At 41.8% G+C, this 15725-nt stretch overlaps 1 protein-coding gene across 6 annotated transcripts in view; it reads right to left on the reverse strand.

The window, feature by feature from the left end:
* Positions 1 to 15725, reverse strand: part of LOC110502298 (regulator of microtubule dynamics protein 2) — a 61213-nt gene that overhangs the window by 38572 nt on the left and 6916 nt on the right. For all 6 annotated transcript variants that reach the window (XM_021580225.2, XM_021580223.2, XM_036959890.1 and 3 more), the window contains exons 3-4: positions 1662 to 1854; positions 1182 to 1284 (exon numbers count right to left, since the gene is read on the reverse strand). In XM_021580225.2, the coding sequence (XP_021435900.2) occupies positions 1182 to 1284; positions 1662 to 1854 (296 nt within the window). The remainder of the gene's footprint in view (positions 1 to 1181; positions 1285 to 1661; positions 1855 to 15725) is intronic.

Here is a 15725-nt window from a genome sequence, read left to right on the forward strand (position 1 = left end):
AACGGTGTCCTACGGAAAATAGTGACGCACATAACGCACAGCACCTCTTCTACGGGCATGTGGGGGAGGGTTCTTGAAATGTAACATCCAATTAAAATCTTGCTGCTGGGAGCCAGTGGACTATTCAAACCATTTTTGCAATACAACAAATCTCAGAGGGAGGCATGACAATATGATTTTGGTGGTACGGCAATGAGAGACTAGTTAGTGTAACACAAGACATGCAAAGAGCGCTGAGATGTGTAACTTTGCTAACAAGCAATGCAGGGATGGAGTATTTGGCAAAGGCAGGGAAAAAAGAAAAGCATGCAAACATAACGCATTAAACATTTTTTGGGGGGAGGGAACACCTCTGTTCACTTGGAAGTGGTGCATGATATCACAGCTGTATAGTACAAACATTATGGTTGTGTGTTTAAAGAGAATACATACTTTTTTATTGCCTTTTATAGAAGCTATGTTAGAGAGGTTTCTGTTTTGACAACAGCATTACGTCATACTATTCTGCACATCTGAAAAGCGTGAAAAGATCACGGTTATATGTAGTGTTGTTTTGGCCAAACTAAGAATGAGAACATGCTGGATGGATTGCATGGGGGGGGGGGAATAAGCCCCCCCCACACACACACACAACTGTCCTATTCCTTAAGATAATTTAATATGGAGGAATAGACCCTGTCAATTGTTCATCGTGCATTATTGGTGATGCACATGTAGTTGTGAGTACTTCATTATAAGCCTTCGGATGACAGAAGACATGTGCTCAAAAACATAGCCAAAACTCAGACCCTTTCAATTGGCTCTGTGGCCAGATCTCAAACTGGCTGACTGAGGTCATAGTATGGTTACTAGAGGTTCATGTCAACTGGGTTAGTTTTCCAGGTGTCATTCAGTTCAGGACTACTTTCAGGCCACTCCGAGAAGTGGACAATGCCAACAAGTGGGTGGCCTGCAGAACCAGCTGTAAAAATGACCTTACATGGCTCCAATACCAGGAGCTGCTAGGAGCTCTGTTTTGGATGCACATTTCTGGACACTAACCTCGGAATTGGGAGATTTCTGAAAACCTTCGGATTTTTGGGAAATAAAAACCTGGGCATTTCTGAAAAGCTTCTGGAATTGTATAATCCTAATCTTTGGTAAATGGTGTGAATGCTAAGGATCAGTATGTGGTTTATTACCAGTTTCTGCTTGGGTCTTCTTTTGCTCTAGGTTGGTAGTGATGTCATGAACATCCACGTAGGCCCGAACTAGTCGCCATAAGAACGTAGTGTTCTGTCCAAACTGAAGAAAAGAGGTGTTCGTGTCAAACTTCATATTTTTGACATTTATTTGGAGGCAGGCTTCACCTAGGCGCTCTTCTGCGCCACCCTGGATTCAAATAGTATTTGCTTTCTTTCAAATACTGTAAGCACCTTTGGATTAGGCCTGTCTACAGTGCCAGATGAACAAGATTTGCTCTTTTGGAACTATTCAATTTGTTGCATTGCATCAAGCAAACCCAAGCAAAGCTCAATCAAGCGCATGGGACATTTTTTGAAAGAAAGCAAATACTATGTGAACCCATGTCTGCTACTGCTGTGATTTTTAAGAAATACAGATATCTACTAGCCCTAGGACATCCGAACTCAAGACTTGGAAAGTTGGTTGATGTGGCCCACCTGCTCCCGCTTATCCAGCATGGTGCGGAGGCACTCCCTCTTGTCTCCATCACTGCCTTCGTGTAGAGCGTCCACCCTCTCCAGAAGGGCTGAGAACTCCTTCAGAGGCTCGATCACAGTCACTTCATACAGATTCTGACCCTCAGCCTCAATCTGCTCTTCTTCCTCAGAGTCGGTTAAAGCTGTTATGTACCTGAAACATAAAAAGCATTCATTAGCACCACAGCCTACACCTTCCTAATATTGAGTTGCACCCCCCTTTGCACTCAAAACAGCCTCAATTTATCAGGTAATTGTTAGAGGAATTTTGTTCCTACGTGTTCATTAACCAATTCCATTAAAACACTCTGTCCATTTATAAGAATTTGAATGGTTCTCATTTACATAAAATACAGAGACCAGTCATCAACATTACCCAATAGTGTTTATTCTCGAGAGCTCTGCTCATAATACCATGTACATTGGTTTATATACCTCACATTGTCATAAATGTCCCTCCTCTCAGATACAATGGCAATATGGTTCAAGCCTTCTCACATTGTCTAACACCTGTTAAACGATCTACTACAAGCCCAAGGTCTCTCCCCTCCCTGAGTGGGGACAGAATGTCCTGTAAGAAACACAGTATTCCAGCCGTCTGACAATAGCTCCATTCGTTTCTAACAAGGAACAGAAAGTCTTTGTTCCAATTCTTGACTAAAACTACACACATTATATTCCGTGTTTTGATTATAATAAGATTCATACATTCATAGTGACAGGGTAGTATTTTGTTTAGTTATAGTTCTACGTTAAATGTATACCATTCTTGAGACACATGGGAAACGTGTGAAAAACCCAGCAGCGTTTCAGTTCTTGACACACCCAAACCAGGTGTGCGTGGCACTTACTACCATACTCTGTTCAAAGGCACTTCCATCTTTTGTTCTGCCCATTCATCCTCAGAATGGCCTCAGAATGGAACACAGTTGGTTGTCTCAAGGTTTAAAAAAATCCTTATTTAACCTGTCTCCTCCCCTTCATCTACACTGATCGAAGTGGATGTAACAAGTGACATCAATAAGGGATCATAGCTTTCACCTGGATAGTCTCATGGAAAGAGCACTGTTCCTAATGTTTTGTACAATCAGTGTATATTCTCAGTTCCCTTGGAATGTGTTTTCATAGTAAACATAGGTGTGAGGAAGATGAACTGAATGAAGGTGGTTCAAACTAGGGTTGAAGATTTTCATACCGTTCCTGTACGGCAGTGCACACAATGTAATTACGCACAAAACCAATTTAGGCAGTAGGGATCTTGATCCAGGAGGGGATTGGTTATTGTAACCGAGAAGCTCAATCTTGCAAGCTAGTACGTTAGCAAACCAAATGCATAGCTGGGAGTCCTGAGCTGGAGATCATTCTCTAATTTACTGTTAGTGGAGCATTCCTAAAAATGTAGACCAGCATTGTAAATAATAATTTGTTCTAGGCAAGTCAGTTAAGAACAAATTCTTATTTACAATGACAGCCTAGGAACAGTGGGTTAACTGCGTTCAGGGGCAGAAAGACAGCTCAGGGATTCGATCTAGCAACCTTTCGGTTACTGGCCCAACGCTCTAACCACTAGGCTACCTGCCGCCCCTAAATAAAGGTGAAATAAAACGTAAAGTGAAGGGTGAAAGTATCTCCAGAAAGGGAGCTTCAGTTAGAGTTATTTTTTTACCCCCTCTCTGCCAGACACTTCCAATAACGGATTAACATTCACTGCATATTTACACGCAAACAGCGACATGCTTGTTTACACAAGTGGGTCACTTAATTTTGTCACTAGCAGTTAAAAAGTCTGACAGACACTTGAAGGGTTTCCCGTGCCAAACACAGGGAGACTGGTCTCTGTCATGGCACTCAGTGTCGGACACTTGTCTCGGTCATTGTGAGGCATACAATGTGCCCGCATTAGGCCTTCGAAAAAGGTCCCCTTTCCATTACTGTAGCTAAGGATGTACTTACACCCACAGCTAACACTTGAGTAGGGGAAGGGAAAAAGCTGACAGTCAGGTAGAAATAAAAAGACATGGAGGACTGAAAGTGAAAAAGTTCAAACATGAAAGGCCTCCATTAAAGGTCCGGCAACAGCTGCGTGTGCGTCATCTGTGGTTCTGGGAAAGTTTTTGTCTGGGAGCGATGGTTCTGGGGGAGGTGTGTTGGAGTGGGCTACTGACAGGTGCATCTTGGGCCCACAACTGGAGGCCCCATCTTAGATCCCTCTCACCCCACATACCTCACCTCAGGCCCGAATAGCTGATTACTTAAATCAGTGCCTTTGAGACAAAAGTATGTGTTTGCAGGAAAACTGCAACACTGCTTCTCTGCAGGGCAGGCAGCAAAATTCAATGACGTAAGAACCTGGCAAGCCAATGTTGGAATTCTATTTTCACAAAAAAAAAAATATAGGCCTATTTTGACAATGAAAAGGCTTGGTATAAATTGAAATAAAAGTATCTATGTGACATTGCTATATAGCCTACAACGATAGACCATTACATTCAAAACATGACTGTTTTTATGAGTGTGCCCCATAAAAAAAAGGGGGGAAAAAGACATGGTGCTTATTGTTGCTGTCGGCCAATCAAAGTGGCTACAGCCAGAGGCTCCATGTGTAGCAATGAAGTGGGGGATTTCTTATCAAAGCAAAAAGGAATTAAAATTAAAGAATTAAGGCTAAACGAGGAGTTGGCTACAATGATCAACCAACCGTTAGGCTGTTGTTTCATATGAATGGAGTTGTTGGGGAGCACAGCAAAATAGCCAGCTAGCTAAAGTAGCAAGGCTAATTGAGGCTAACTTAGCTGGCTAGCTTCTTTCGCTACAACGATGATGCAGTGAGGACAGGCTACCAGATGGAATGATAGAAAAACGGGTTGCTGCCATAAGTTCTAACTAGAGCGAGTCAGTTTGGCTAGTCTTTCTCCCTCCGTGCCACACACAGACTGTCACACACACCAACCCCTGCTCCAAACTCACCCCTCCCCTCCCTACTGCTGAAACAAACCCAGGTTCCTAAACCCCTCTCTGCACAGTGACCTCGGAGTAAGCTCCAAACCTGTAGGCTAGTGCTGAACTCATTTATTTTATTTCAAATATATATTATTTTTTTTCAGTTAAATCAGCCAATACAACAGGACTTAAAATTATGAATGGACTTGCTTGTTTGAGCTGCGATGACCATTCTCCAAATTGTGGTGTATTTATTTTTTGCGCTTGCACACAATGTACTTGTACATTGAGTGATTCACAGTATTTATCCAGATCCCTAGCGGAGACCTCCCCAGTTGCATGCTCTCCATCATGCCTTACCGATTCATTCACTTGTCCAGTCATTCCTTTGTTCTTTCGTTCATGCAGTCCTCTCTTTCCCTCTCGCGCTTGTTTACTCAATGAAAGATGGTGAGAGGCAGCAATGCTGAGCACTGAATGCATTCCTGTCACACCATTCCACGGCCATTGAATCACTAGAGTCGAGACAGAAAAAAAGCCCAGGATGTAGGGCTGTGGAGGTCATGAAATTGTCAGCCGGTGATTGTCAAGCAAATAACTGCCGGCCTCACGGTAATTGACCGTTAATTAACAAAACACATTTAGCATCTCCTGGCTTCTACGCATAGCCTACAAGCCACTGATGCAGACCTTTGGAACAATCTACATTTTAAAAACTCAAATCCATGTAATATAGCCTACAACATCACAATAAATCCATTATTTTAGACTGGTCTATAGAAAGACTACATTTACTTCATATCATCTATTTCAGAAGAACAGAATAGCATACTCAGAGTTGTCATTATGTTAAGCCCTGATTTGGCTATGCTATAAGGCTGTTGGCTACACTAGCCAAGATTTGCTTAGAATTCTGTGGTATTGTTTTATAGTATGATGAATACAACTGAACATAGCTGAATAGAGAGGATTTTTTCTCAAAAGGATGATGGAGTGCACATACATGCGGCTATTCTGTGTTGAGCGCTTAAAAGAAAAAGTGTCCCTTATTACGCTTAATTTAGAGTTATTTATGCAACTTTAGTTGTAATACAAACATTGGGCTTCATGTTTTAACTTTTAATACATTCTAAGGCTGCATGATGCAACTAACGATTTGAAAAAAAAGTTGCATGAAAAGGCATGCAAAGCAGAGCTCTGCTTTGTTTTTTGCTCAGGCTGCACACATCAGTCTCTCATTCACAATTTTACAAGCACTGGATAATGCCTTGAATTTCCCGGCAGCACTCCCTTTGTGTGGTCATAATGCTGGTGGTCTGCTTGAAACATGTAGGTTTTAAAGACTTGGTCAGGGAGAGGTTGAAAATGTCAGTGAATACACTTGCCAGTTGGTCCGCGCATGCTCTTACACGTCCTGGTAATCCGTCTGGCTCCGTGGCCAAGTGAACACTGACCTTTTAAAAAAAGGTCTTGCTCACATCGGGTAAGGAAAGCATGATGACAGAGTCATCCGGAACAGCTGGTGCTCTCATGCATGCTTCAGTGTAGGCTCGCGTCACTGGGAAGCTCGTGGCTGGGTTTCCTTTGTAGTCCGTAATTGTTTGCAAGCCCTACCACATCCAACGAGTGTCAGAGCCGGTGTAGTAGGCTTCAATCTTAGGCCTGTATTGACACTTTTTTTTCAGTGGTGGAAAAAGTACCCACTGTCATAATTGAGTAAAAGTAAAGATGCCTTAATAGAAAATGACAAGTAAAAGTCACCCAGTAAAATTCTACTTGAGTAAAAGTATTTGGTTTAAAATATATTTAAGTATCAAGTACTTTAAAGTATTTTTACACCACTGGCCTGTTTGATGGTTCGTCTGAGGACATAGCGGGATTTCTTAAAAGCGTCCGGATTAGTGTCTCGCTCCTTGAAAGCGGCAGCTCTAGCCTTTAGCTCGGTGCAGATGCACTTATTGATGAAGCCAATGACTGAGGTGGTATACTACTCAATACCATTGGATGAATCCCAGAACACATTCCAATCTGTGTTAGCAACACATCCTGTAGCGTAGCATCCACGTCATCTGACCACTTCCGCATTGAGCAAGTCACTGGTACTTCCTGCTTTAGTTTTTGCTTGTAAGCAGAATCAGGATTATAGAATTCTAGTCAGACTTGCCAAAATGGGGAGGGCGAGCTATGTATGCATCTCTGTGTGTGGAGTAAAGGTGGTCTAGAGTTTTTTTCCCTCTGGTTGCACGTGACATGCTGGTAGAAATGAGGTAAAACTGATTTAAGTTGGCCTGCATTAAAGTCTCCGGCCACTAGGAGCGCTGCTTCTGGAGCGTTTTCTTGTTTGCTTATGGCCTTATACAGCTCTGAGTGCGGTCTTAGTGCCAGAATCGGTTTGTGGTGGTAAATAGACGGCTACAAATAATATAGCTGAAAACTCTTGGTTGATAGTGTGGTCTACATCTCATCATGAGGTACTCTACCACAGGCGAGGAATACTTTGAGACTTCTTTAATATTAGACATCGCGCACCAGGTGTTTTTGACAAAATAGACACACCCCCACCACTCGCCTTACCAGACGTAGCTGCTCTGTCCTGTCGATGCACGGAAAACTCAGCCAGCTCTATACTACCCATTTCGTCATTCAGCCATGACTCCGTGAAACAAAAGATATTACAGTTATTTGTCTCGTTGGTAGGATAGTCTCAACCGTAGATCATTCAGTTTGTTTTCCAGTGATTACATGTTGGCAGATAGAAGTGATGGTGGTGGTGATTCACTCACTTGCCTATGACTCCTCACAAGGCACTCCAACCTCAGTATTTTCTTCACGCGAATGACAGGGATTTGGACCTGTTCTCCAGGAAGCAGTACATCTTTCACGTCGGACTCATTAACCTCTTAAAGAAAAAATATTGGTCCAGTTCGAGGCAAGTAAATCGCTGTTCTGTTCTCCAGAAGCTCTTTCCAGACATAAGAGTCCATAACTTGGTTCTCTCACACAATTGCATTGCCTATAAAACATTTAAGTGTTTGATTAGGTTTTTAATAAAGTTTGCATTGATGTCAGAGTGATTAGAGGGACAATAGAGTGCTGAGTACAAGGCAGCTAGCAAGTTTGGTAGGTTACTAATGACCATTACAGCTTGGAGAAGCCTAATTACTGTGACGTAATGGTCACGTGGAATTTGACTGCCGTCATGACTAGTGACCACCAGTGTGGCGGTAATATGGTCATCATAACATCCCTACCAGGATGCATTTGTGTGTTGTTTGTGCTTCCTCCATTTACAGATGGGGAACAATCATCACAGGGCCCGCGGTGCTGTTTCAACACTAAACAAAAACACACATAGCCATCTTTAACTTGACTGTGTTCCGTACCAGTTCGATTTAGGTCTAGTTAGGGGACAAGGCGAAAGGGTAAAGAGAGTGGAGGCCTACTACAGTGGCAGCAGGTGCCTTATAAAAGGTTGAGAAGGATGATGAACATTTTGAGAGAGAAAAAAAAAGTACAGGTACTACGTACACCATTTTACACTTGTCTTGAAGGCTCATATTTGGGTTAGCATTTCTTACTGTAATACAACACTGCTTAAAACATCAAAAGGGCCAATGGGACATGTTCAGCACTGGCTCTGTGGATTGCTACTCTCCCTTAATACATAGAGCGTTCCAGTAATGTTGTCGCGGAGCATATTTTCAAAAGCTTAATAGAGATGAAGGATGAAAGAAATTCCCTCCAGCTGCTTTGATGACACAATGACAGTGCTTAACACCTTTAAGGCCAATCATCACCTATCCTTTTGGGTGCAATGTTTTAACCGCACTGTGTGTAGAGCACACACTAATTAGTGTACAGGACTAAACATGATACAAATAGTTGCCCTGTACTTTGATGTAGTGCTACTTTAACCTTGGCACCAAATGAATGGGTTTGTAAATGCCATATTAAAGTCTTAAGATCTAATGCTAGTTCTACACAGACAACATTCTCTCAGTGAGAGGGATTGTACATTTAACATTCAGACGGAGAATCCAGTTTGGAGTGTTCCAAGGGAGCTTAAGCAGCAGTGGTCACCATGGTAAAGTGTAAAAACCAACATGAAGAGTTTAAACTCCCAACATCCTCTGATCTAGCACCACTTGGCATTCAAGCCAAAGGACTCAATCTTGGTTTCATCAGACCAGAGAATCTTGTTTCTCATGGTCTGAGAGTCCTTTAGGGGCCCTTTGGCAAACTCCAAGCGAGCTGTCATGTGCCTTTTACTCAGGAGTGGCTTCCTTCTGGCCACTCTACCATAAAAGGCCTGCTTGGTAGAGTGCTGCAGAGATGGGAGAACCTTCCAGAAGGACAACCATCTACACAGAGGAACTCTGGAGCTCTGTCAGAGTGACCATTGGGTTCTTGGTCACCTCCCTGACCAAGGCCCTTCTCCCTCGTTTGGCAGGGGGCCAGCTCTAGGAAGAGTCTTGGTGGTTACAAACTTCTTCCATTTAAGAATGATGGAGGCCAGTGTTCTTGGGGACCTTCAATGCTGCAGGGCTCCCGAGTGGCGCAGCAGTCAGGCACTGCATCTTAGTGCTAGAGGCTTCACTACAGGCCCTGGTTCGATTCCAGGCTGTATCACAACCGCCTTGATTGGGAGTCCCATAGGGCAATGCACAATTGGCCCAGCTTCGTCCAGGTTAGGGTTTGGCCGGGGTAGGCTGTCATTGTAAAATAATAAATTATTCTTAACCGACTTGCCTTAATTAAATAAATAAAAATGATCTGTGCCTCAACACAATCCGGTCTCGGAGCTCTACGGACAATACCTTCATCCTCATGACTTGGTTTTTGCTCTGACATGCACGGTCAACTGTGGGACCGTTTATATAGAGGTGCCTTTCCAAATCATGTCCAATCAATTGAATGTACGACAGGTGGACTCCAATCAAGTTGAAGAAACATCAAGGATGATCAATGGAAACAGGACGCACCTGAGCTCATTTTCAAGTCTCATAGGAGAGGGTCTGAATAGTTATGTAAAGAAGGTATAAAAATAAAAAAAACATGTAATACATTTGCATACATTTCTAAAAAAACAGTTTTTGTTGTCATTATGGGTTATTGTGTATAGGTTGAGAAGGGGAAAAAAATGTTTAATCCATTTTAGAATAAGGCTGAAAAGTAACAAAATGTGAAAAAATTAGTGGGGTCTGAATACTTTCTGAATGGACTGTATCGTGTAAATCAGTGCCTTTCGTGAAGTTCCGAATGCAAGAGATGGAGACAAAATGCATCCGACATAATGCTTTAAAACGAGGCCTTTGACAGCTCGGCATACAGACTGGGAGATTGATGGGCCTGCTCAGTTGAGGTGGTAAGTTCAAGGAAGCTATGACAGATGACTGATTGAGCTTTCCTCCTTGCAAATGTCTAAACTGAGCAAATGCACTCCTTAACCTGCTAAATAATTAAACCTCCTTCCTTGTCACACGTCTGTGCAGCACAGAGTACAGTCTGTTCCCAGTAATAGGCACTTCGTGTTTTTGCAAGACCAAGCACAATCTGTAATACCTCAACACTGGTCACGATCTGCATATCTTTGCAAACACACCAGAAAAAGCCAATTGTAGGTTTCACAACACAAGACTGAAAAAGGGCAATAAAAAAAATGAGGGCTGACAGCGTCGGAAAGAGAAGTATGGGCATCTTCACAGGAATAATGTATTTCTAGTTACTGTATTGTGCTAAAATAACTTTTTTTAAAGTTCAAAAGAGGTTACACTGCTCTCATGTGCTTTACTTGGGTGATGCTCCAGCATTTCTTTAAGGCAAGATCAAGGATAACAACCAAAGACATTGTTTTTACCAGGCCCCTTTTACCCTGTCCTTCTGCTACTGAATAATCCCAAAATGACATGGCCTAAAATAAAAAAGTGTCTCTCTGGGCCACACGTTATGCACCCATGCCTCTAAACAATCATTACATTATTTATCAATTCATTGCACATTTTGCCAGATTTATTATCTCCAGACAATGACAATTAGGCCTAACAAGAAAACTAGCTATGTTAATTAGATGTCGACCGATTAGTCGGCATGGCCAAAATATTTGGGCCGATTTCAAGTGTTCAGAACAAAATCGGTCATCAGCATTTTTGGACACCGATTATGGCCGATTACATTGCACTCCACGAGGAGACTGCGTGGCAGGTTGACTACCTGTTATGCGAGTGCAGAAAGGAGCCAAGGTAAGTTGCTAGCTAGCATTAAACCTATCTTAACATAATCACTAGTTAACTACACATGGTTGATGATATTACTAGTTTTTCTAGCTTGTCCTGCGTTGCATATAATCGATGCGGTGCCTGTTCATTTCTCATCGAATCACAGCCTACTTCGCCAAACGGGTGATGATTTAACAAGCACATTCGCGAAAAAAAGCACTGTTGTAGCACCAATGTGTACCTAACCATAAACATCAATGCCTTTCTTAAAATCAATTCACAAGTATATATTTTTAAACCTGCATATTTAGTTAATCTTACCTGCTAACATGAATTTATTTTAACTAGGGAAATTGTGTCACCTCTCTTGCGTTCCGTGCAAGCAGAGTCACGGTATTGCAGCAGTTTGGGCCGCCTGGCTCGTTGCGAACTGTGTGAAGACCATTTCTTCCTAACAAAGACCGTAATTAATTTGCCAGAATTGTACACAATTATAACACAACATTGATGGTTGTGCAATGTAAGAGCAATTTTTAGACTTAGGGTTGCCATCCGTTAGTTAAAATACGGAACGGTTCCGTTTTGTTTTCGAAATGATAATTTCCGGATTTTACCATATTAATGACCTAAGGCTCGTATTCCTGTGTGTTATTATAATTAAGTCTATGATTTGATATTGGATAGAGCAGTCTGAGCGGTGGTAGGTAGCAGCAGGCTCATAAGCATTCATTCAAACAGCACTTTCCTGCATTTGCCAGGAGCTCTTCACTCTGCTTCAAGCATTGCGCGGTTTATGACTTCAAGCCTATCAACTCCCGAAGTTAGGCTGGCAATACAAAAGTACCTATTAGAACATCCAATAGTCAAAGGTATATGAAATACAAATGATATAGAGAGAAATAGTCCTATAATAACTACAACTTAAAACTTCTTACCTGAGAATATTGAAGACTCATGTTAAAAGGAACCACCAGCTTTCAGCTTTCATATGGTCTCATGTTCTGAGCAAGGAACTTAAACGTTAGCTTTTTTACATGGCACATATTGCAATTTTACTTTCTTCTCCAACACTTTGTTTTTGCATTATTTATACCAAACATGTTTCATTATTTGAGACTAAATTGATTTTATTTATTATATCAAGTTAAAATAAGTGTTCATTCAGTATTGTTGTAATTGTCATTATTACAAATACAGTGGGGAGAACAAGTATTTGATAACCTGCAAAATCGGCAGTGTTTCCTACTTACAAAGCATGTAGAGGTCTGTCATTTTTATCATAGGTACACTTCAACTGTGAGAGACGGAATCTAAAACAAAAATCCAGAAAATCACATTGTATGATTTTTAAGTAATTAATTTGCATTTTATTGCATGACATAAGTATTTGATACATCAGAAAAGCAAAACGTAATATTTGGTACAGAAACCTTTGTTTGCAATTACAGAGATCATACGTTTCCTGTAGTTCTTGACCAGGTTTGCACACACTGCAGCAGGGATTTTGGCCCACTCCTCCATGCAGACCCTCTCCAGATCCTTCAGGTTTTGGGGATGTCGCTGGGCAATACGGACTTTCAGCTCCCGCCAAAGATTTTCTATTGGGTTCAGGTCTGGAGACTGGCTAGGCCACTCCAGGACCTTGAGATGCTTCTTACGGAGCCACTCAGTTGCCCTGGCTGTGTGTTCCAGGTCGTTGTCATGCTGGAAGACCCAGCCACGACCCATCTTCAATGCTCTTACTGAGGGAAGGAGGTTGTTGGCCAATATCTCACGAAACATGGCCCCATCCATCTTCCCCTCAATACGGTGCAGTCGTCCTGTCCCCTTTACAGAAAAGCATCCCCAAAGAATGATGTTTCCACCTCCATGCTTCACGGTTGGGATGGTGTTCTTGGGGTTGTACTCATCCTTCTTCTTCCTCCAAACACGAGGATTTTAATCCATGACGGCGTAGTGTGTTACTAATGGTTCTCTTTGAGACAGTGCTCCCAGCTCTCTTCAGGTCATTGACCAGGTCCTGCCGTGTAGTTCTGGGCTGATCCCTCACCTTCCTCATGATCATTGATGCCCCACGAAGTGAGATCTTGCATGGAACCCCAGACCGAGGGTGATTGACCATCATCTTGAATTTCTTCCATTTTCTAATAATTGCGCCAACAGTTGTTGCCTTCTCACCAAGCTGCTTGCCTATTGTCCTGTCCTCTACTGTATATATAAAAATCGGCATCGGCTTTTTTTGGTCCTCCAATAATCTTATCGGTGTCAAAAAATCATAGTCGGTCGACCTCTCATGTCAATGCTTCCCGGAGACGGTTTCTGACAGTTTGTGCAGAAATGTTTCAGTTGTGCAAACCCACAATTTCATCAGCTGTCCAGGTGGCTGATCTCAGACAATCCCGCAGGTGAAGAAGCCGAATGTTGAGGTCCTTGGCTGGCACGGTTACATGTGGTCTGCGGTTGTGAGGCACATTGGACGTACTGCAAAATTCTCTAAAACAACATTGACAGCTTATGGTAGTGAAATAAACATAAAATTTTTGGCAACAACTCTGTTGGTCATTCCTGCAGTCAGCATGCCAATTGCATGCTCCCTCAAAACTTCAGACATCTGTGGCATGGTGTTGTGACAAAACTGCACATTTTAGAGTGGCCTGTTGATCAGTACAATAAAATAAGTCCCAACAGGAACGAAACCACTTGTTTTTCATCCGTAGCTCCATGAAATCAGCCAAAACAAGCCCAATAACTCAATGCAATAACTTTATTGCAAATAGGCCTAGGCGACATCTTGATTTACCCAGTTTATCAATAGATTAGAAATGTATCATTCAAATAAATGATTATCATGTTATGTAGATGTTTTTATTTTGTTGTTGACCAAAGTCAAATTGATTGTATGATTCTATAACTGACTAATTAATACATACATAAAAAAAAACTTAAAAGTAATGATATATGAACTCAAAAGACCTGTCTGGATCAAGTGCCATTCTGTGACTTTGGCTAATACACCTTTTTATGCCATGGTATCAATGTGGTATCGGAGTCAAAATTCTGGTATCATGACAACACTAGTTTACCCTCGTCCCTGATGGAGAGGCAAACTCCATTGATTACAAAAGGTAACAGAAATTCCCCAATATGACTGGGTCTTCATCATGTGATATAGTACAGTGCCTTGCGAAAGTATTCGGCCCCCTTGAACTTTGCGACCTTTTGCCACATTTCAGGCTTCAAACATAAAGATATAAAACTGTATTTTTTTGTGAAGAATCAACAACAAGTGGGACACAATCATGAAGTGGAACGACATTTATTGGATATTTCAAACTTTTTTAACAAATCAAAAACTGAAAGATTGGGCGTGCAAAATTATTCAGCCCCCTTAAGTTAATACTTTGTAGCGCCACCTTTTGCTGCGATTACAGCTGTAAGTCGCTTGGGGTATGTCTCTATCAGTTTTGCACATCGAGAGATGTTTTTTCCCATTCCTCCTGGCAAAACAGCTCGAGCTCAATGAGGTTGGATGGAGAGCATTTGTGAACAGCAGTTTTCAGTTCTTTCCACAGATTCTCGATTGGATTCAGGTCTGGACTTTGACTTGGCCATTCTAACACCTGGATATGTTTATTTTTGAACCATTCCATTGTAGATTTTGCTTTAGGTTTTGGATCATTGTCTTGTTGGAAGACAAATCTCCGTCCCAGTCTCAGGTCTTTTGCAGACTCCATCAGATTTTCTTCCAGAATGGTCCTGTATTTGGCTCCATCCATCTTCCCATCAATTTTAACCATCTTCCCTGTCCCTGCTGAAGAAAAGCAGGCCCAAACCATGATGCTGCCACCACCATGTTTGACAGTGGGGATGGTGTGTTCAGCTGTGTTGCTTTTACGCCAAACATAACGTTTTGCTTTGTTGCCAAAAAGTTCAATTTTGGTTTCATCTGACCAGAGCACCTTCTTCCACATGTTTGGTGTCTCCCAGGTGGCTTGTGGCAAACTTTATCCATAAAGTGTTGTTTATCTTTAAGAAATGGCTTTCTTCTTGCCACTCTTCCATAAAGGCCAGATTTGTGCAATATACGACTGATTGTTGTCCTATGGACAGAGTCTCCCACCTCAGCTGTAGATCTCTGCAGTTCATCCAGAGTGATCATGGGCCTCTCGGCTGCATCTCTGATCAGTCTTCTCCTTGTATGAGCTGAAAGTTTAGAGGAACGGCCAGGTCTTGGTAGATTTGCAGTGGTCTGATACTCCTTCCATTTCAATATTATCGCTTGCGCAGTGCTCCTTGGGATGTTTAAAGCTTGGGAAATATTTTTGTATCCAAATCCGGCTTTAAACTTCTTCACAACAGTATCTCGGACCTGCCTGGTGTGTTCCTTGTTCTTCGTGATGCTCTCTGCGCTTTTAACGGACCTCTGAGACTATCACAGTGTAGGTGCATTTATACGGAGACTTGATTACACACAGGTGGATTGTATTTATCCTCATTAGTCATTTAGGTCAACATTGGATCATTCAGAGATCCTCACTGAACTTCTGGAGAGAGTTTGCTGCACTGAAAGTAAAGGGGCTGAATAATTTTGCACGCCCAATTCTTCAGTTTTTGATTTGTTAAAAAAGTTTGAAATATCCAATAAATTTTGTTCCACTTCATGATTGTGTCCCACTTGTTGTTGATTCTTCACCAAAAAATACAGTTTTATTTCTTTATGTTTGAAGCCTGAAATGTGGCAAAAGGTCGCAAAGTTCAAGGGGGCCGAATACTTTCGCAAGGCACTGTATATGATCTATTTTTTGTATTACACTTCCATTCTATTAGATTTAAAGTAGACTATCTGATTATTATTTTGGTTCCTATCACA

Source organism: Oncorhynchus mykiss, chromosome 23, assembly GCF_013265735.2.
Source record: "Oncorhynchus mykiss isolate Arlee chromosome 23, USDA_OmykA_1.1, whole genome shotgun sequence".
NCBI lineage: Eukaryota > Metazoa > Chordata > Actinopteri > Salmoniformes > Salmonidae > Oncorhynchus > Oncorhynchus mykiss.